Source organism: Beta vulgaris, chromosome 7, assembly GCF_026745355.1.
Source record: "Beta vulgaris subsp. vulgaris cultivar EL10 chromosome 7, EL10.2, whole genome shotgun sequence".
Taxonomy (NCBI): Eukaryota; Viridiplantae; Streptophyta; class Magnoliopsida; order Caryophyllales; family Amaranthaceae; genus Beta; species Beta vulgaris.
The window spans coordinates 11,248,117-11,271,862 of record NC_079208.1 but is presented as its reverse complement, the minus strand read 5'-3'; the positions used below and the strand labels follow the sequence as shown (position 1 = coordinate 11,271,862).

Genomic DNA, 23,746 nt, shown 5'->3' with positions numbered 1-23,746 from the left:
GCCAGCACGGAGAGGAGAGAGGAGAGAGAAGAGAGGAGAGAGGATAGAGGAGAGAGAAAATGGTGGTCCTGGGGAGAGAGGAGAGACAAAGAGGAGAGAGAGCAACTAAAGGTCAGAGGAGAGAGAAGGAAAAATCGAGGGTTTTTCAAAAAATTGAGGGTTTTTCAAAAGGTTAGGAAAAATTTCTCGTTGGAGGTTAACCATGGTTAACCATGACGTCATTATTGGCCCCAATTCCAAATTGGGCTGCAACTTAAATGTACATTCAATTTAAAAGGCTGCAATTGGAGAGTTTGAAATGAAAAGGTTGCAATTAACAAACTCGCCATTATAAAAGGCTGCATTTGGCGAAAAATCCATGCTAAAATGAGTAATAATTTGGTCAATTGGTAAACCTACTCATTTTATTTTCTTCTCTATGAGTTCGAGTTTCAAGAAGAATGCTAGTTCTTACTGTTCATATGTTATGATATGAATATACCAGACCAATTCCTTATATATGGATGATAAGATTCAATTGATACAAGCCAATTTATAATAGACTTATTGGAGGGTCCCATTGACGTGCATCCAGTAGGAATTGAACCTACGAATTCGCCAATATTCACTTCATATATGTTTTTACTCATTATAATTTTATATGACTAGGATGATAAATATTTGCTTAAATGAGCAAAACCATATTTGCTCATTCTTAAGTCAATATTTTTTTTATTTTTTTTTTGAGGGGAAAGGTTAGTACCACATTTTATTAATTAAGTGACATAATGTCCATCACTACATACGAGTTCACCTCAGCAAGACAGTGATTTTTCCCAATCTGTTCGACACCAAAAAATACTAACTTAGCAAGGTGATGGGGTACAACATTGTCATCCCTTTTGACATGAGACCAAAATACTGAATTAAACCTACTACTTAGCAACAAAACATCCTCTAAGATAGAATCAAGGTCAGAGAAATAAATCATGGCTCTGGAGAGTCTTGAGATAATCATGTTGCTATCTGACTCCAGTATCACATCTTGCAGCGCAAATCGGCCATCTAGTCGTAGTGCCATAAACAAAGCCTTTCCTTTCGCAATCTCCACAGGCCAAGCTGCCCACACTCGTCTTGAAGCAGCGAACAATAATCACCCTTCGTGATTTCGCGCCACTACGCCCAGTCCAATCCACCCTTCAACAGCCAAGGATGCATCACAATTTAGGTTAACAATTCCTGATTCAGGCGCTTGCCATGTTTTTGCACTCGAACTCCCCCTCACAGCTGGTGTTCCATAGATTCTCGTGGCATATATATCATGCTCATTAATCAGGCGCTGAAGTCTTATTAGTAGCAATGTGTTAGGAGTGGTGGTGCTGTTAAACACCCTTTCATTCCTCTCATACCACATTTTATTAATTAAGTGGCATAATTTGTGGCGAGCTTTCTCTCCAGTTTTTTCCAGCTCGCCATAAATTCCTTCAAGGGGGTTTCAGCCATACTTTGAAGCAGATGAGTGCATCCACTCTCCTTCCACAACTCCAACACTCGAGGGCAGCATAATAGGGTATGCGTAGTCATTTCAATGTCACCACACTAGGGGCATCGAGCCTCATTAATGAGGTGTCTGTGCATCAACAAGGCTTTCGTTGGTAAAGTATCGGTGCTCACCCTCCATAGAAATAGTCGGACTTTTGGGGAAGCTTCAACTTGCCAAATTGTAACCCACGCTGCATGAAAATTATCAAGATCAAATCCTTTTCCCAATATCTACGCTGTTTTAACCGAGTAGTCCCCGTCTTTTGTAAATGCCCATGTGATCGTATCCTTCAGTCGCCTTGCACTCAAAGGAATTGCCAATATGCATTTTTGATCTTTCTCATTAAAAAGCCTAGCAAGAAGATCCACATTCCACTCCGTAGAATCTAAGACATCAACTCGTGCACTTTGGTGACTTCATCTACAACATTACTTTGAATGAATCGACCTTCCTCGTCGGCAATTCATGGCTTGCGCCATATATTAATATCCATCCTGTTACCTACTCTCTATTACAAAGAGGATAGCAAGTTCAAAATTCTGTCTCGGTAGGACATGTATTTCTATTACTATTACTATGAAATTCATAAATGAAGTGGTTAATGGTGGGGTTACCATTATCTTTTTTGGAGTGACGAATGCGGTATGTGTTCCTAAGAAAAGCCATTTTTCCATTTTTCGGGGTTTCAAGGGGGCGTGGAAACACATAAGAACTCTTGAATGGAAATGGAAAAGAGATGGATTTTCCTTTGGAAATGGAAAATAGATGGATTTTTCTTTGGATCCCCTCTCTAACTAGCGCCTTAGCACTCTAGACCCCTTTCCACGAATAACTAGGTGAGTAGCCTAATGGTGCATCAAGTAATGAACATTTATGATAATATTTTGCTTTCATTACCTTCCTACACAAAGTGTTCTCCCCTTTCACAAGGCGCCATGCTTTTCGTTTCAAAAGTGCGTCGTTAAATATCTCTAAATTCTTGAATCCGAGCCCCCCTAGATACTTGAGCTCACACATTGATTACCAATTTCTCCAATGAATTCTTCTTTTACCATCCGATTGCCCCCAAAAGAACCTTGCCATTGCTGAAGAGATTTCATTTGTCACCGAAATTGGGAACTTATAAATTCCCATCAAGTTGGTAGGTATAGCTTGTATAACTGATTTCAAAAGAACCTCTTTTTTCCTGCTTGAGATAATAATTTTTCTTTCCATCCCTGCAACTTTTTCCATATTCTATCTAGTACTGCTGCAAAAATTGCTTTCTTTAATCTCCCCGCCATAGTAGGAATACCAAGATACTTTTCGTGCCTGTCAACTTGTCTCATGTTCAAATGACCCATCAAATCATCTTTTTGATCAGTGCTCACCCCTCTACTAAAAGAAACTTCCGACTTATCATAATTAATTTTCTAGCCAGATGCCGCTTCATACTTGTTGAATAAATCAACGACTTCTAAGCATTCCTTTCGGGTAGCTCTAGCAAAAAGTATATTGTAATCTGCAAAAAGAAGATGGGATATCTCCGGACCACTTCGACTTATTTTTGCACCATGTATCCTTTTTTCCTGAACTGCAATTAGTAGCATTCTAGATAAAGATTCTGCTACTAGGATAAACAAATGGGGAGATAAAGGAGCACCCTGCCTGAGACCCCAGGAAGGACACACTGCTCCTCTAACTCGACCATTAATGAAAAATGAGTATTTCACCGATGCCACACAATTCATAATCTAGTTCACCCATCTACCATCAAAACCCACAGTCAATAACATTTTCTTCAAAAAGTCCCACTCTACTCTGTCAGAAGCCTTACTCATATCCAGTTTCATAGCAATAACGTTAACCCCCTCCTACATTTATTCCTCTTCTTCATTGTATGAAACAGTTTCATTGCAATTAAAGCATTATCAGTAATTTGCTTTCCAGGCACAAAAGCACTATGGTTCTTAGTAACAAGTTCAGGGAGAATTGTTTTCAATCTAATCACAATTGCTTTAGAAACTAGATTATATATGACATTACACAAACTGATGGGTCTGTATTGAGAAATCTCAATAGGATGTTTGACTTTAGGAATCATCACAATATTTGTTTTGTTAACATTGTCAGGCATTTCAGTTCCATGTAATATATTAATCACAAAACCAGCCACGTCATCACCTACAATATGCCAAAATTTTTGAAAAAATATTGCATGCCTACCGTCCAGCCCTAGAGCTTTACATGGGTGCATTTATTGGAGAGCCTCAAAAATATCGTCATTTGTATAAGGTCTCATTAGTTTTGCATTCATTCCCTGCGAAATAACACATCCCATATGCTTTAGAACATCATGCATCATCTCTAGCGTAGGTTCAATGGACGAAAATGGTCCATGATAATATGACTCCACAATCGCCTCAAGCTTGTCATTGTCCTCCTGCCAAACTCCGTCATTGGTTAATAAGCCTTTCATCCTATTTCGAGACCTTCTTTGAGAGGCTTTATGGTGAAAATAACTTGTATTCTTATCTCCATCTCGGACCTCGGAGACTCTAGAGTGGAGATACCGGTAAGCTTCATGTTTATAGTGAAGGTCGATCATCAATTTTGCTTCAAGAGTATTACAGGCATCACAACTATCCTGTGATATACTTCTTTGTTGCGCTTCCTTGAGAGCTATTTTGGTATCTTTAATTTGCTTCCCCAAGTTCTTTAAGCTTTTCGAACTCCATCTAACCAACGCTCCTGCCACCTCCCCGATTTTCTCCATCATTCCATACCCCACGGCACCCTCCAAAGCCTCCTGCACAATAATTTCACATCCCTCTTCTATTAGCCATGTTGTCTCAAATTTAAAGCTCCTCCTTCCACCCTCCTCCTGGCTACGATTGTGGGTAAGTCGAACCACTATATGGGAATGATTCGACTTATACTTTAGCAAATGAGTGACCGTGGCTTGAGGAAACAAGTTGTACCACTCTATCGAAACCATAAATCTATCAAGTGTTCTCTAACCCATTTTTGCAGAGTCCTACCTCACTCCCAAGTCCACCATTGGGCTTCAAATCCCAAGTCCCTAAGCCCGCAAGAATCCACCACCTCACGAAAGTGCTCCAATTCCCTTCATTCGGAATCCATTCCCCCTTCTTTCTCTTCATATGACAATATCTCATTAAAATCACCCCCAAAAAGTATTGGAACCTCCGTTTCATCACACAAATGGCGTATTAGAGCTTGTTTGGCCCTTCCGGCCATCCATATACACCAACAAATCTCCACTCTACCACATTGTTACTCATGATGTCTCCACATATATGGTGTTGGGAGAAAGAAACGAGGTTGAAATTGATTCTTTCTTCTTTCCAAAACACACAAGCCCCCAGCTTTCCTGGTACTCGAGACCCCAAAAGCATCAGAGCACCCCCACCTTCTCTTTGAAGCTCTCAACTCTATCTTTGCTTAAGAAAATAAAGTCGGGGGCAACTTCAAGACTCCATTTGCGAAGTCTCCGAACTGAGAAAGGGTTACCCATCCCTCGGCAGTTCCAGCATAGGAGACTCATTGGGCTTGACGGGTCTGTTCTAAGACGGTTCTCGCCTCCTGCCAACCAAACATTAAAGTGTTTGCTCGTGCCTTTTTTATCTCACCATTACCCCTTGAGTATCATATTCATCCCTTCTTCGCCTCTTCTCCCCTCTTCACCGTGCATGAACGCATGCTCCACTCCCTCCATAGCCTCCCTTCCTTCTCTTTTTAATTTCCTCCACTTCCGCCCCCCATTTTTCCTCCCTTGCTGCCGTGAGAGAGGTTCAGCTACTGCTTTCATTTCTCCTTTAAACCCACCTCCACTCTTCGCTTTGTCTATGCAGTCAGTCCCCTTTATCTCGAGAGAAACAACATCTTGGGTATGCTGGCCTGGTTCCCATCGCCCACTAACCCTTCCCCTGTTTTGTCCCCCCTTCGAGTCCAACAACCACGGAGTCAGCGCTCCCACCCTTCACATTCGTACCCTTCTCCCTCATTTCTTTTTGTTTTGACTCAGCCCTCAGTCTTCCACTCATTTCATTTTCATACCCTCCTCCCTACTCCACTGAAACTAACGCCCTCACCTCAACTTGCGTTCTCCCCACTTCCGCCTTATCTTGTTTCCCTTCTACTTCCTCTTGTTTCTCATCCGCATCCCTCCATTCAGTCCTATTGCACCTCGATTTAGCCACAAACAGGTTCTTGCGGCAAGATTTCACTTCTTCTACCTCCCATAGAAGCTTTTGAACCCCCCGCCTCGGTGTTGCGTGCAGGTACTTTCCCCATCCCATACTTCTCTTTGGTTCATCATCATCAACATTGACAAACTCCTTCTCACTATGTTCAATGGTTCCACAAAGAAAACAAAAGAAAAGTAGTCGTTCGTAAGATATTGTGATGCGGAACACCTTACCATCTTGTCCTTTGATGTCTTGATATCTACAAAGAGGTTGCGAGACGTCCATTAACACTATGACTCACCTGTAGTTATCCAGGTTCAACTCGTCGTCTTCAGTAGCCATCACGTAGCCAATCTTGGATGCTATTGCTCTATAGATTTGCGTTGAACGATAATTGAATGGGAGATTTTTTAATCTGATCCAGAATGGGGAATGTGTTAAAGTTACATCCGCCGATTCATCATCTCCCGTTATCTCATTAAGTAACAAAAGTTGATTTTCAAAGCACCAGGGTCTCCCTTCCATCACTTTCTCCTTATCTCGCCAATGAAAGAATTAGAATACAAACATATTCGCTCCAATCATGCGGATAACAAGTCGTTTCGTCACCAACCATGCTTGGATCATTGTCCTCTTAAATGCCTCAACATTAAAACTTTTTTCCGTAACAACACGCCCTACGAGGACCAATGAGATTTGATCCTCATCAACGCCATCATCAAGTTCGTTGATCTCAAAAACTTGCGATTCATCATCATTTATTTTTAGGTTTTTGCATTTTTCAATCAATTCTCCTGCCATAATTAGACGAGAACGTGAAAACTAGGGTTAGTGTTCCTTTCTTTCAAGGGAGAGAATTTCCTTTCTTTCGAGGTAGTTGTTAGGCCTAACAAGTTCATTCTTAAGTGAATATAATGCTCAAACAATCAAACAATTTTGCTCATCTTATCAAATGAGCAAACACATTGTCTTATTCTTCCAAATGTTCAAACACTTTTTCTCGCTTTCCAAAATGTGAAAACACTTTTGCTCGTTTTTCGAAACGTACAAGTAATTCTTCTCATTTTACTACTGTATGAGCAAACACTTCTTTATATAATGCTCCAATTAGCAACTAGTTTTGCTCATTTTCTCAAATGAGCAAATAAAATTTCCGTGTATATACTCTGCTCATATACATTTTAATCATTATAATTATAAATGAGTACGATAAATAGATGTTTTTTTTTCAAATAAACAAATATTTCTACTCACGTTCCTACTGCCTACATAAGATGGTCCTACTTTCATAACTACTATAAACAACACTCTGTATTATTGAAAACTAATGAAGAGCGACTTTCATTTTTATCTTATGGTACTATGAAAAACAAATGAGCAAAGCTCTTTATGCTCATTTGTAGTAGTAATGAATTTTTGAACGCGTAATTGCTTACCTTCAGTCACAGAATGGAGAAGAGCAAAATAACAACATTATGTTCACCATGATTCTGTGGGCTATTTGGTGTCACCGAAATGAAATAGCTACGAGAAAGGCTAAAAGTAACCCAATGAGGATCTTTCACATCATAAGAGAAAATGTCATAAGGTGGCAACAAAAGGAAGACCAAAACAGAAGAGGCAAAGAGGAAGAAAAAACGAAGGTTTAACATACTGACCCCACATACACAAACTACATGGGCACATGGAAGAAAGAAGGAAGGACTCCACGCAACACAAGTATAGGTGAACGGGACGTGGAAACAAATAATTGGAAGGAATAACAAAAATCGAGTGTAGGTAGCTGTAGGATGAACAATGGTTCGGGAAAGTACATTCAAACAGGAAGGAGAAAGAGTTATCTCAGGCTCCCCCATTCAAACAAAGTTATTGGCAATTCTTCACGGAGACTCTAGAGTGGAGATACCGGTAAGCTTCATGCTTTTACACAATGTCAAAAAAAATTGCACCGATTGAAGTTGTATGTGCATCGAACATCGTTTGTATACTAATGTTGGTATTTTGCTTAATTAATGAGTTTATTTTGTTATATATACCATGAACGGACTCCTATTTAAACTATTTTTAATAACATCGAAAAAGATATGTCAAACATTTTGAATTACCTCACAAATGCCAAGGAGGTTATTAGTTAATGTTGGCCTTGGCAGTTAGCCTCTTAAGTCTTAAATGGCTAGTAAGTCCCAAATCCCATTCCCACCTCCATATCCAATAACCAATTATACCATCATACCATCATAGCAATCACCATAACGCAATGAAATCTACACACGAGCACTCCTCCAAAAGTTCCTTCCTTTCTTTCCTTTCCTAGCTGGACCAACAAATATTACAGAATTTACAAACAAAACAAACCCCCCAATTTCCAACGCAAACAATAATATCTCACCACACTACACCACAACCCCCTAAAAAAACATCATTCAGATGAGCACTAACACCACCAACAACAACGGCGATGACCCGCCTCTTCTCGGGTTGTCCCACCGTACAACCTCCGGCATCCTCCGTAGCTCCGCCATTATCTTCTTCTCTCTCCTCCCAACATTCTTCTTCCTTTCTCTCCTCCTCTTCTCCTTCCGCATCCTCCTCGAAAATGGCACCGTTTTTGTCACCTCCGTCATCGACCGTGACCCTTCCGTTAAATCCCTCCTCTCTCGCCTCGACATCGCCGCCAACAATCACAACAACAACAACAATAAAAACCCGTCAAGTAATTCTCTCTCCTCTTCTTCTCCTCTCCGTCACCGCCGTCACCGCCCCTTTCTCCACCTCACACGTGTCGGCACCTTAGACGACGATTTCTTCTCCGGTGACGACGACGATGATCACCGATCTGTCTTCTTTAATCACCGTAATTCCTTTTCCAATTCTACCCCTCTTACTCTCCATTATTTTAACCCTCGATTTAGGTTTTCCAGAATTCAATTGGATGAAAATGATAAGGGTTTTAATAACGATTCAATTGGTGGGGAGGAGAGAGAAAATAATGTTGGGTTTTTTTTGGCGGGTTTGGAATTGGGTCGACGTGATGCTGCTACGTTGATATTTCTAGTGAGTGTGTTATCTGCTGCTTATGGTTGGGTGATTTTAGGGTTTGTGATTACGTATTCGTGGTCACTTGGGATTGTGTTTGTTTCTGTTGGGAATGATTTGTTGGGGAGGTATACGTCCTTTTTGGGGATTGCTTGGAGTGGATCAAATTTAGGGGTGAAGAAGTTATCTGGGTTTATTCTTATGAGGTGGGCTGTGAAGGATGCATTGACGCAGATTCTTGGGTTGTGGTTTTTCGGGGAAATTCGGGATCAGTATTCGTTCTTTAAGCTGTTTTTGAGGTTGAAATTGATGCCATTTTCGGTTAATTCGCCGTGGGTGACAGGGTATGATAAGGAGGTTTCTGGGTTTTTGTTTGCTTGGTTTTTGATGGATACGTTGGTGTCATTTGTGTTTGCTGTGGATTCGTGGGTTACGATTGCAAATACCAGGAGAGGGGGTGGACGTGAGATTGTTAAGGAAGGGTGTTATTTGCTGGCAACCATGATTCATCAATCTATTCAGCTTAAGTGCTTGGAGTTGATTATGTGTGGGGCTTTTATGAGGTGGGTTTTAGCTCGATTGTTGGGGAGATCGTTTGCCGTTCTTTTCCAGGCGTTGCTTGAGGTGTATTTTATGGTGGCGTGGTTGATATTTTACTTTGCGGCCAGGTGTAGAGATGCTCGTTTGAGTGGGAGAAGGTTTGGGAGGAGGGAATTGGAAGGGTTGGTCGAGGGCCTTAGATAGTTGTGAAGTTGTGATCAGGTGAGAAGAGTCACCTGCTGGCTTCAATCTCTGTTTAGCTCTGGATCTTTGGTGCTGATCTTCAGGCTCATCTTGTAAAGTGTGACCTGTTATGCGGACATGATACAAGTGGCACCATTGGTTGATTCGGCGCCCAGCAATGTGTTGTATGTATTACATACCTTGAGGCAAGACGTTGCTCATGTACATTTTTGAGAGGGATGTTCCATGTGTATATTTCTTGCCATTATTTTAGCCCTATTTTTGAATTTCTACTTGCGATGATGCCATATATAGCTGGGTCCTTCCATGATGATAGTAACTTGTTGCCCATTGTATTCGTTCGTAGTGAAAGCTAGTGAACATATTAGGTTAATCTTTGCAACTCCTTAATCTAAGAGGGAGTGTGTGTGAAGCATTATTATATTCAGAGATGAATCAGGGTTTGCTTGCTTGACTGACAATGTTGTATCCTCAAGCTTTCACATGTTGACTAGCTGGATTATTTGTAGTAATATTCCCTTGTAATTGATGATGAAATATAAGGAAAAAAGTTTGGTTGCAAAGCTGATGATATCCAAAACGTTTAATATTGTTTTTCCTTTATAGTGTGCATAATAATTCAGGAATTTTATTGATTGTTTGGCGGTATAGGGGGCACAGCTATGGGGGGTGGAGAGCGGAAGAGCCAAGGTTTCCCTGTGTGATCATGTGGATGTAGGTATGTGGTATAATTGAAGCTTTAACCTATCTAGTTGAGGCCAAGTACATGGACTTTTTACAAATAAACTTGTTGGGAGGAACTATAAAAGATAATCCAGACTACATTATACAACAAGTGTATGAGTAATTAACTGTTTGGGTCTAATATGACATGCTCTCCTTGGGTAAGGAGCAGCTGGTAGGTTGATCTTGATGGGAGTTCGCCGTTCATTTCTTTTTCTTGTACACTATATTTTCTGGTCAGGTGGTAGATTTACTCTGATTGTAGTCTGAGATGAACTGGAACTTCTATGTCTCAATTTGTTACTTTCAGTTGTCACCCAACTACCTAGAAGATGTGGGATAAACATTGTTATTGTTGCTAAGTTACATAGATAGTTTTGATATCATGTGCTAGCTCTTTTACGTCTCCAAATGCTATTACTGTTGTGTTAACTTTGCTTGTTGCATGAGTTTTTGTTTTTCTGTTTACTTTGTAGTTGCTGGGCTACACTTGATAAACTTAGTTGCTGTCATCCTGCTATTGGGTGATAGAGGATGGTGATTCATGTCCTAGCTTGCTTAACCATCGTAGGTGCCCTTTCAATTTCCTGGAATTGTTGAGCTTAATTTGAAAGGGCTTTTTTTCCTGCCATAATCATTGTAGTCCAGTGACCAGTATTTAATATGCCAATCTGGTAGGAATGTTCTTCTTATTGATGTATACAGTATACCTCTGTCAAATTCTGCATAAAAGTATTACTTGTTTTTCATCAGCATCTCTATGCAGGGGTTTGCGGTTTGCAGTTGCAATGGTGGTAGATGATTTGCCTGGAGGGCTCTTTTGTTTTATTTAGATGTAGTCCTTGTCTTTGTTCCCTATCTTTTTGAGTGTGGCTAAGAGATTGAGTTGAATAATGGACGTTATATCTTATGGCTTAATGGAGGTGCTGAGTAGAGGAAAGATCATTTGATTAGGTGGGACATTTGTCTAGAACAGCCTAAACAGAGGGCGTTGTCCTTTGACTTATATTTTGTGTTTTTATTACTCTATAGAGAAAGTATATTCTAATTCTGAAAGAATAAAAGCACAGTTCTTGTTGGAGTTGGCAAGTGCTCTAATGCTATGAGGAAGCAAACTTAATGGAGATTCAGACATAGCGTGGAGCATTGCACTTATCATGGTGGTCGTCCTATTAGAAAAATGCTTTATCTGGGTGAAAAAGAGAAAAGCTGGCTTGGCTAGGGTAGTAACTAAGGCATGCTTACTTTTCCTTTGCAGGGACTTCATGGTTACTTGGACAAAGCTGATATTTGCCGTTTGGAAAGAGACCTTGGAGTTTTGAGGGGGTGAAATTCAAGGCATAGAGCCATTGATAATGGTATTTATACGAGGTGATTATGAGATATAGATGGGAGGCGAAATGTGAGAGTGTTTTATGCAAGTGCTTTAGAAAGCTTTGTCTCGTTTAGATTTAATTATCAAATGCATGTGCTGGTGTATCTCAACATTTACTTCATGTCAAGTAAAATATATTGATAGGTGCGGTCATTGGCACAATTCTGGTTAGCCGTTGGTTGGACATGAGTTTGGAGAAGTGCCAGATGATTCGATTTCTAAAATTTGCTTGGAGAATAATTGTATTTTGTTTTGTCCCTGCAATGGTCACTGAAGATTTTCTAATTTATGGCATCATTTCAGCTTTAATGGATATATTAATGTGCTAACTTGTGTTGACTTTGTAAGTTCTTACCTCACATCGAACAAGCACAAGCATCAGTTGATTAACCCAAAGCACTTTGGCTGTAATAAGTATAGTTGAGATGGTGAATTTAGGGACTTGGAGTAGTTGTTGGAATTGATGGTTTTCTTGCTTGTTCCACTGGATGACTCTGGCCCGCCGTCTGCCAGAGTCGCAAGTCAGGCTTGATTGTTTTCTCGCGGCTTGGTCAACATTTAGAATAATGGCATTGAGTGTCTTCCTATGTTATATGGACTCTTCATTTAACCTTAAATACCCGGTTCGGTCTCTAGACACTGTGACATAGGTGTGGATACTTTGACATTCACTTGCGGGCTAAAAGTATGGAAATCTTCTAGTCAAGATGGACTGTTCGACCAGGCCTGAGTCCGATATGAGTAACGTGAGTCCGAGTAACATAAGTATCTTCAGGTTCAGGTAGATTCTTAAAGGGTTAACTTTGCTTGCTGTTAAATACCTTTTGGCTGCTGTAGTTTGATACAGTTAAGTACCTACATCAATGCTTTGCTTGTTCTGTTGCTTTACTGCATTATGCCGTTTGCCATTATTGCTCCTTCAGTTACTTACCAGTAATTTCACCTTATGTGGTTAGCTTCTCTCCATTGTCATTATGTCTACGTGTAACGCATCTGTTTTGCTCGAGCGCATATCTTATCAGACTCTGCATTTCTGAAAACAAACCGAAAAGGATCCTGAAAACAAAAGGAGTAATACATTTATCAGATTCTACTAGTATGGCTGCATCAGTATGTAGATGTTGAACGCTTGAACCACAGAAAATTATCTCATACATTTATCAGATTCTAGGGTATGACTGCTGGTATTGTTTATTGATGCAGTACGACGTAATTTCAGTTGAAGCTACTCTGTTCTCTTTCTCATTGCTGTTAAGATCAAGTGAACTACGTAGAGTAGCAATAATTGGACTCATCTGATGGGAAATCCATAAGATTCCTTTAATTGTGGCTTATCGGTTTCTCTCAAGCATTTATGTGCTTGTGCTTTGCCGGATCCTTGCTTTAGACTGATCAGTTCATGTCACATACCCACTTATCGTGAATCTGTCGACTCTCTGGGGAATACATAGATGGCTTCTGTATACATAGTTTAGGTGCAGTTTGCAGTAGCGTCTAAGGAGTTTGTTGGATTGAGGGGGTCAAGTTGCTGGTTCGACTGGTTAATTGGTTGACTAGTTCTTGTGTGGAATTGTTGACTTTTGACAGAGCTGTTAGCTTCAAGTCTTTATTGACATACTTAAATCTTAGTGATTCTGATTGCTTATCTTACTTTTCTTTTTCTTTTGACAATGAGGAAACATGAGGGGGGGGGGGGGGGTGGTTTGTTTTGAATCAGGGATATATATGTATATATATATAGTTTTATTTAAAACAGAACGGAAGAAGTATATATATTTGATTCAATAATTTACTGGCCCAAACAGACTCTGCCCTCATGAGTTCGGGGATAATAAGGGGATCCTAACTTATAAGGGAACTTCCAGGGACTGAAAACTGAGGATTTATACCCACAAGCAAATATCCACGCAAATACCCTAAATATGGAGATGATGAGTGTCGAACTCTATAATCGGAGGTGGGAGCTCCAACCATTGGGCTCTCACATGATTCTCTTTAGTAGCAAGTATATGATCTTTGTTGAACAACTTTCCTTGGAAGTCATACCATTACCTTTTATTCAATCTCGCTGCTCATGTTATTTCTTTCTCTGCATAACTCCTCTCACTCGGTCTTCAATCTTCCTCTCTCAATCTATAAATCAATTAATGTATGCAAGTAATTTGATTTGGATTCAAAATAATTTTTTAAGTTATAAATAATTTCTTTTTTTTAAACATGGCTGGGGGGGGGGGGGGTTGGGTGTTTGTATAAAAAATGAATTAGAATGGATATGGACTTGAGAAGAAAATTTTGGATTTAACTCATGAAAAGTTTGGACGTGATTTAGACTTAATATTCATAGTCCAAAAATCTTTGGATTGAAAAAGTTCAAATCGTAACTCAAAGCGTGGATTATGCACTAGGGTGCACCATGCTCATTGTGCACCCAAAAAGAACATGCAATTTATATAAAAGAACACGAACATTTTCAACAAACTTTTCTACGTTAAAAAAGAACACACGACTTACAATTAAAGAACGTGTATATTTATATTATAAAGGAACGAATGTCATAATGAAAAGAACATATAATAAATGAACATCTACATTAAGTAAAAGAACATATACCTTTTAAATTTAAATTTGAAAAAGGATTCTTTAGTTGCAAAATTTAAGGAAGCAAACAACAATAATTTTCTAAAATTATAGACTCTAAAAATGATAAAACGACGTAGTTTAGAAAAGGGTGCACCATGCTCTACATGCACTTGGGTGTATGTACTTATTTGCGATCGTAACTCTCTTATTTGGATCCCTAATTCAGGAATCAGAGATGCGGACCCTAACCTTTTTTTTTTTTTTTTATTCTTCAACTAGTTTTTTGACCTGTGCAAATTATATAGGGAGTTTCTTGTTTTATAAATTGAAAATTTTAAAAAGTTTATCCTAAAATCATAGTGGTGATCATTAACTTGTGATTTAATTTTCTTTTTATAATAACGTATTGAGATTATTTTAAACTGACTTATAACGTTTGTGTTCAGTGACTAATGTAATCAATGTCATGGCGTATCACATAGGGCTGGCAATCAGGTCGGGTTGGGTCAATTTCAGGGTGACCTGATTTATATTTCAGGTCATTTACCCCTAACCCAAACCCGATCTGATTCTAATTTCAGATCGAAAATCATAACCCAAACTTGACCTTATTGATTTCGGATTGACCCGAAACCAACCCAAAATGACCTGAAATGCAATTCAACTACACACGCTAAGTTATGAAAGTATGAGTTAATGACCTGAAATGAAATTTAGGTGATCCAAGAAATGGGTTTGGACTTCGGCACAATCCAAATGAGAATAACAAAAGATAGGATGTATAAGTTACAAAAGTCTGGTTAATTTCAAGTTGACCCGGCCTGAAAATAATCCGACTTCTAAATCAGGTTATTTGAGTTATTTTCAGGTTCAAAAAGTCAACTAAAACCTAACCCGTTATATTTTCTGGTCGGGTTGGGTCACCCATTTTTTATTACAGGTCAAAAATCTCAACCCAAACCAAAAACTTCCAGGTTAGTTTCAGGTCGGGTTCTCGGATTGGGTCAACTTTTGCCAGCCTTAGTATCACATGACCCACCTTTTTTTTCTGAAAAAATGAGTTGATTGAAATAGTCTTTGCTTTGCCACTGGTTCCCTTATAGGCTCAGATAAAATCACAATTCGCACCACCACTGACACTCATTCATACACCCACTTTCGCTAATGAAATGCGACTTAGGCCCAATCCAAATAAGACTAAGAAAAAAATAGGTTGTATAAGTTACAAAAGTCTGGATTAATTTCAAGTTGACTCGACCTGAAAATAATCCGACTTCTAAATCAGGTTATTCGAGTTATTTTCAGGTTCAAAAAGTCAACCAGAACCTAACCCATTATATTTTCTGGTCGGGTTGGGTCAACCAATTTTTTATTCCAAGTCGAAAATCTAAACCCAAACTCGAAATTTTCAGGCCGGGTTATCTGGTTGGGTCAACTTTTGCCAGTCTTAGTATCACATGACCCACCTTTTTTTTTTTTGAAAAAGTGAGTTGATTGAAATAGTCTTTGCTTTTTCATTGGTTCCCTTATAGGCTCAGATAAAATCACAATTCGCACCACCATTGATACTCATTCATACACCCAATTTCGCTCCCGCTTCGAGTAGTCTAGCTCACCTTCTGTCTTGCCTTCTTGCACCACCGTTGCACCATATTTGACCACCCGCTTGCCATTACCCACTTAATCATATTTTTTATTTTAGACCCGTGCAAATTAAGAAAGTTAAAAAATATAAAATATATAGGGAACCAGTGACATAATAGGGTGGAAATATTTTTCCCATTAATATATAGGGAATCAGTGACAAATTAGGATGGAACTAGTTACAAATTAATGGGTTAAATATTTTCACCCTAATGTTTTGACAGAGTTGTTAGCTTCAAGTTGCTCGAGATATTACTTAACCCATTAATTTGTATATATAATAATATAAAGGTTAAGAATATAAAATATATACATATAAACATATAAGTTTGAAAAAGTAAATTTTAATCTGCTATTAATCATATACTCCCTTCGTTTCCTAAAGATCTTTCTTATTACTATTACTACGGATACCAATGGGAATCAATTTGTGTGGGGTGTGGGGTGGGTAAAGTAGGAGAGAGAAAGATGTTAAGATAAATAAACAAATAAAAAGGGGTTAAAGTAGGAGAGAAAAAGAGAGTAAAATTGAATTAATAATGTAATGGTGGACCATATGATAGGGACATGAGAGGGTAAAAGAGGGAAAAAAATTCCAAATAAGGAATAAAGTAAAAGAGGGAGATCTTTTGGAAACGCACTTAAACAAAAAGAGGGAAGATCTTTAGGAAACGGAGGGAGTACATGTTTTCTCAAATATGAGTGGTTAGCTATAAAAAATCAATTGTTGAATTCATAATTATTTACTTTCAAAAGAAAAAAATGTCTCACTCCATCTCTAATGTTGATATTATGCTTGTTCAGGGTCTTAGAGAACATATTTTGATCATCAACCTTTTGTAATAAACCTAACAAATAAACTAGATTTAGGCATATGATCTTATAAGATATTGTTAACACATATGGAGTATTAAGATAAAATTATACTTTCTCAGTTTCTTTTTACTTGCAACTGTTTGCCTGCTATGCTTGTCAATGCATAACTTCAACCATTAATATATTTAATTACCAATAATTTAAAATTATGAAAAGTAGAGATTCGAAAAATATAGATTGAGAAAAATTTAACAAGATCCCACATGAATATGTTTTTCCTTAACTATATCACCAAAATTAAACTAAGTAGAGCTGGTGAATGGTGTAAAAGACAAATAGTTGTTGTAACACTCCGTCCTTTTTAAAACATAATCTAAATAAAAAAGAATTTATTAAAGAAATGGTGGCAACGGAAATATAGCCTGACGAAAATATCATTCTAATCAAAGGTTAAATTAACCTAAATAAAAAAATAAAATCCAATTAAGATAATCCAAAACATACATAAAAAGGCAAAACAACCTCATAAACCTAATGTGAGTACGCTATAAAATTCGCATTCTCGGCGTTAAACAATGAAGCTGAGTATAAAGTAGCTATTGTCGGTCTTAGAATGTGCTTGGCGGCGGGAGTGAAAAGTGTATCTCTAAAGACGGATTCACAACTAGTGAATGGTCAACTCATAGGAGAATTTGAAGTTAGAGAGGACAAACAGATATTAAGCCTCTTTAACTTCAAATTCTCCTCTGAGTTGGCCATTCACTAGTTGTGAATCCGTCTTCAGGGATACATTTTTCGCTTCTGCCGCTAGGCACATCTTGAGACCGGCAATAGTTGTTTCATACCCAACTTCATTGTTTGACGCCGGGAATGTGAATTTTATAGCGTACTCATAAGTATTCCCATCCGGGCTTGTCATTACAATCCCGGCTCCTGCTCCGTAAACTGCGGAGAATCCATCCACTTATAGTAGTCATGTTTCTTTCTCTTTCATATCTTCTTCCTCATATGAAGCTTCCACAATGAAATCTGCCAAGGCCTACGCTTTAATAGCAGTCCTGGGTTTGTATTGAATGTCATATTCTGATAGTTCAACAACCCATTTCAGCAAATGACCTGAGCTATCCATTTTTTGCAAAGCTTTTCCTAGTGGCTGATTTGTCAGGATTCGAGTTTCCTGACGGCTATAACGACTGCCAATGCCATCTTTTTGACCAACTGATAGCGACATTCTGGCCCATTAAGCATGTGACTGATGAAGTATATAGGTTGCTGCCTATTTTCTTTTTCTACGAACAAGACGGACGCGACTGTTTTAGGAGAGGCCGAGATGTACAACTGCAACATATTTCCCATCTCGGGCTTTGTGATGGTTGGTAGGCTTTTCAAATGTTGTTTTACTGCCAAGAAGGCCTCACTTTGCTCTTCTCCCCACTCAAACTTCTTGTTTCCCCTCAATAACGCGAAGAAACGTAGGGCTTTATTTGTTGATTTCGAGACAAACCGAGTCCGGGCCGCCATCCTCCATGTCAGCCTCTAGATATCCTTCACACTTTTTGGCTCAGGAAAGTCTATGATTGCGCGAACTTTATCAGGGTTCGCATAGATTCCTCTCTTGCTTACGATGTGTAACACCCCTAAAATCCATACACGTCTACGACTACGTCGCATCGACTTTGGGAATGTTACCACCGCGATGAAACACAAGGCTTATTAAAAAGGAATGTTAACTCAAATCATTGTCTCGAAAACTGAAATGCAGCGGAAAAAAAATGTAACTACAACTCGGGAATCATCAACAGCCCCTTTTATTCAAACCACGAACTAATTAAGTAAATCATAATAGTCTTATAATGCTTAATTAAAACACTTTAAAGTTTCAAGACTAAGGACTATCCCCCCGTATGCTCAGTATCATGCAGCAGCACCAGTACACACCTAGTCTGCTCCCCATTGTAGCATCAATTGTTCATCACAAGTCAATAAATACACAATAACACACAATCAATTATGCTGAGTACGTAGTAAATCATTGAATGCATACAAACATAAACAAAACAATAATGATCATTCCTAGACATGATACTACAATAGCATAACATTCTTCACTTTTTATTAAGTTGGCAGCGAACGGGAACCGTCATCTTACTAGAATCATACGGGCTACTTAATCCATAATAGACAACTTGGTCTATTAGATGAAATGCAAATACAGTTTCGTTCCGTCTCACACCCATCACCTTAGTATGCATATCCCCAAGATCGTACGAAACCTTCTGTCTACTTGAGTTATCAAAATTTATAAGGACACTACTGTCGTCACAGTAGGCCTGCGTAGGAGTGTAGAACAAGTCCCACACTCTCCCCATTGTTCATCACTTGTAGGGAGTCCAACTACAAGTTTATTGCCATAGTCCATTCTTAGTACTGTCCATTCATACCACATTAAACATAGATTCATTTAACGTTCTTTCTTAGATACAATACTCAAATCTTTACTTCTTGTAACACTCTTGTTACACCATGGATCAAAGAATACAAATCCAATAATCATGCTCATGATACGATAGAATTATGCAATACAATGGCACATATCGATTTCCAATCATAAACATGTTACCAAACAATCTCAGCAATCAAAATTGTTCCCTATCATGATTCCAGGTTCCGATCGAATTATTCACAACCTAACATGATACTAATAATTGCAACTGAACTGGTACGCGTACGTACCTTGTAACGAAGAATTTTCGCTGCCTAATCAAACGTCCTGCTTATGAAATTGGGACCTAAACGATTAAGGAAGTATTTTAGTGCTACATCCTTGATAATATTATCAAATAATACGTGGCTAACTATATCGACTTAGTATTTCGAAGTATAAACAATAACTGATCTCGTTGTTTATAAACTTTCTTTTCTCTCGTAACTCTATCGAACTTAGCGTCTTTTAAGAGCCAATATTAGTGAACCAAACTGATTTTAGTTAACTTAACAACATAATACCTTTACCAACTTTGTTTAAGTCCTTATGTCCAATACCACTAAAATTAGATTTGAATAGCAAGGTCATTATAACGTTCCAACTAATAATTGATAATCCACTTTCTTGACTTTACACCTTACTTACTTACAAAACCCTAAATCAGATTTACAACTTAAATTAATTATACAAACTTAATTAATTAATAATTTACTCAAATTACAAATTAATTAACTTACAACTTAATATAATAAAAAAACAGATTATACAATATTAAAACTAACATACTAACATATTATACATATTATGTTTTTTATACCGCTAAACTCGCCGGCGACGTGATTCTGGCAGTGACGCAAATTCCTCGAGCCTCGCCCCTTGCTTCACACCGCCACACTTCGCACTGCTCGCACGCACGCACCAGGACTCTCGCGCGACTCGAACACTCTACTCAAGGTCTCGCCCTCGCCTTCTCGCACCCCAATCGAGCCACAACCTCGCTCGTCGCACAACACGCTCGAACATGAACCGCTCGCACAACCCCTCGCTTGTTCGCACAGCAACGATTGCGAACCGCCCGCACAACCCCTCGCTTGTTTGCACAGTAGCGATTGCGAACCGGCCGCTTGTTCGCACAGTAGCGACTGCTCGAATACCGCAGACACACACACACAAGGGAACGACAAGGAAGAAGGAGAGAAAAAAGAGAGAATCTGAGAGAGGGAGAAAACGACCGAGGGAGAGAGAAGAGAGAGTTCGGGTTTCTGAAATTCTGTTTTTTTTCTTTTCTTTTTATTCTCTCCTATTTATAGTATGGCAATCCTAGGTCTAGTAGGACTCGGTTTATTTCGTTTATCCCACAATTACAATAAACTGAACGATAATAGAATTACGTTTAAGTTGGAAGTGTACTCAAACTGTGTTATTATTATTTTATTATTGTTTTTTTTGTAAATAATACTAAAATAACTTTCAATTATATTCTTTATATTTTCTTATTTATAAAGAAGTAACTCCAAAAGTACGGAGTATTACAGGCTTCCCCCTTAAAGGAAGTTTCGTCCCGAAACTTTGAGGTAGCCAGTCTTAACGACGATCTTTTGCACTTCTAAGTCCCAATATTTCACAAGCGTTTTGTAACTTTCTCACGTCAGATAAGTAATAATTACACATAACTAACATAATTTAAAATACTTTAGGGTGGAAGGGGTACGTCCCCGTAACTCACCTACCTCTTGAAAAAGCTCAGGGTACTTCAAACGCATCGCATCTTCGGCTTCCCAGGTGGCTTCCTCGGTATTTTGATTTCTCCACAACACCTTGACAATTCTGACGTCCTTATTCCTCGTACTATGCACCTTCCGGTCTAGGATCTTGATAGGTTTCTCCTCATAGGACAAGGTTTCATCTAACTCGACGTTTTCAGGTTCTAGGACATGTGACTCATCAGGTACGTATCTCCGGGTTGGGATAAGTGAATTTGCCTACTCTCGCCAAAATCTCATATGGTCCTATGAACTTAGGGCTCATCTTCCCCTTTTTCCCAAATTGCATCACTCCTTTCATTCGAGACACCTTAAGCAAAACTTTATCCCTAACTTCGTAATTATCTTCCCTTCGCTTCTGATCCGCATAGGATTTTTGCATGTCCTGTGCAGCCTTAATCTTTTCTTGAATGATTCACACCTAATCCACTATCCCCTGAATCATCTCAGGACCTAACACCACAGTCTCACTAATGCCGTTTCAACACAAGGGGCTACGACATTTTCTCCCATACAGTGCTTCGAATGGGGCCATTTTAATACTAGCATGATAGTTGTTGTTGTATGAGAATTCTATGAGGTCCAAATGGTCTTCCCATGATCCTTGGTATTCTAAAGCAAAAGCTAGCAACATGTCTTCCAAGGTCTGAGTAGTTCTTTCTGTTTGACCGTCTGTAGCTAGTGAAAGGCTGTACTAATCAATAACTCACTACCAAATGCTTCCTGGACCTTTTTTCTAGAAATTCGAAAGGAATCGCGAATCTCTATCTGATGCTATACTCGTGGGTACTCCATGCAACCGAATGACATTTGTCACATAAGCTTTGGCTGACTTCCATACTCCACGTGTCTTTCATAGGTATGAAACTTGCGGTCTTGGTTAGTCTGTCCACTATTACCCATATAGTATTATTGCCTCCTCGACTCCTAGGTAAGACTACAACGAAGACCATGGATACCGAATCCCAGTTCCATGTTTGAATATCGAGAGGTTGAATATTTCCTTGAGGTCTCTTGTGTTCACTTTTGACTTTCTGACACGTTAGACATTTGAAAAAAAACTTTGCTACTGCCCTCTTCATCCCAGGCCACCGGAACATGTTCTTGAGGTCCTTATACAACTTATCCCCCCCTGGGTGGACGGAATAATTCGTTTTATGACCCTCACTCATTATCTTCTGTTTCAGCTCCTCACACTTTTGTTGTACATACCACCTACCCTTATATCGTACACTTCCATCTTCATGGATCTTAAACCCTTATGCTTTGACCTCTTTAAGCTTTGCTTTGACTCGCTCAAGCTTCACATCCCCAGATTGACTTTCTCTTATTTCGTCTAGAAAATTGGGCTGGATGGTTTTCGTTCCCATGCTGTTTCTTTTCAAACCTCTGAACCTCGGGGTTTGGATTCTCCTTCCGTTTCTCACCCTGCTTACCCCCTTCCTCTCGTTTCCTTATGGCATGAAGATGAGCAGCTTTGCCAAACATATGGTCTAAAGAGGTGATTGTATCTCCCCCCCAGTCTTCCTTGCAGGTCAAGGGTAAGTCCTAGTTCGAAACGTGAGGCCTTAACTTTCTCAGTAGGGGAAATTTCCGGGGCAAATCTCATAAGTTCAATAAACTTTCGGTAGTACTCCTCAACAGACATGGTCCCTTGCTCTAGCATCATAAACTCATGGGCTTTCTGCTTTTTGAGGTATGGAGGGTAATACTTGTCCAAGGTCTTTTTGAATGTTTCCACTCAAAACCAGGTTGATTTAGGAGGTTGTCCTTAGCTTGGGTCCACCAGAAATGGGCATCTCCCTGTAGGTAATAGCTAGCTAAGGGCACAGTTTTGTCATCAGGACAGGATATGGTGAAGAAAAGCTTATCGAATTCCCCAACCCAGTTCTCTAATGCCTCGGGTCCCCCTTTCCTATTCAGTATCGGTGGGTTCCTACGGGCAACCTTCTCAGACAAATCCCCATAACGGTTATGACCTTGAGCTAGGTTAGCTGTGATTTGCACCAATTCACGTATCGATTGCTCGATATTCAGAGAGGTTTCAGGTGTGCCTCCAGACCGAACCATTCTGCGTTGAAAATAATATAATGCTATCTTAGTGACACACACATCATCTTTTACTCACTTAACCATTACACATTGCACACATAACAAGTTGTTGTTGCGAACAAATATTAAGTCTCTATTGACTTGCATACAAATATCTCAAATAAGACGTCACAACCAATAATAGAGAAAAACATAAATGTATTATTAAAGGTTTTAAAACATATATTATATATATACGTATTTAAGAGATAAAACGATCATTTCAATCAATTAAATAGTTTTATCGTAAAATATAGGGTTTTAGTTCAACACCATTTTGGAAACATCCTTTATACCAACTCAAAGTTAACTTAGTCCTTTGAACCACTATACACGAACCTATCCTTGTACATCCTCCTAATCTATTCATATTTGAAGATTTCAAGAATCTTTCACAACTTCAGTTGATAAATCAAACCACACATACGAATACAAGGCACGAAACGAAATCACAAATGAAATCATTCCTATGATTTAATGCACGTAAAGTAATCTATATGTTCCTATCTTATACTACCCATTTTAAAATACTTTTAAAATATCTTTAAAAAACGGAACTTCTGGCACTGATACTAGTTTTGTAACATCCCTAAAATCCATACACGTCTACGACTATGTCGCATCGACTTTGGGAGTGTTACCGCCGCGATGAAACGCATGCAAGGCTTATTAAAAAGTGCTGTTTCATTATTTTGATAATGACAAATAATTAAACTTTATTTGATTTTTGTTTATTTTATTCGTATGTTCCTAGTTTATTTTGTTAAACCTAATTAC

The 23,746-nt window shown here is 38.8% G+C and overlaps 1 protein-coding gene across 1 annotated transcript; it reads left to right on the top strand.

The window, feature by feature from the left end:
• Positions 1 to 7,929: 7,929 nt before the first annotated feature.
• Positions 7,930 to 10,055, top strand: LOC104898682 (hypothetical protein). Its single transcript, XM_010685787.3, has one exon. It carries the CDS (start codon positions 8,140 to 8,142, stop codon positions 9,490 to 9,492), a length of 1,353 nt encoding a protein of 450 aa, XP_010684089.1. The 5' UTR covers positions 7,930 to 8,139; the 3' UTR covers positions 9,493 to 10,055.
• The last annotated feature ends 13,691 nt before the right edge of the window (positions 10,056 to 23,746 follow it).

Coding starts and splice junctions, on each gene's coding strand:
- LOC104898682 (XM_010685787.3), top strand. CDS start 8,140: ATGAGCACTAACACCACCAACAACAACGGCGATGACCCGCCTCTTCTC.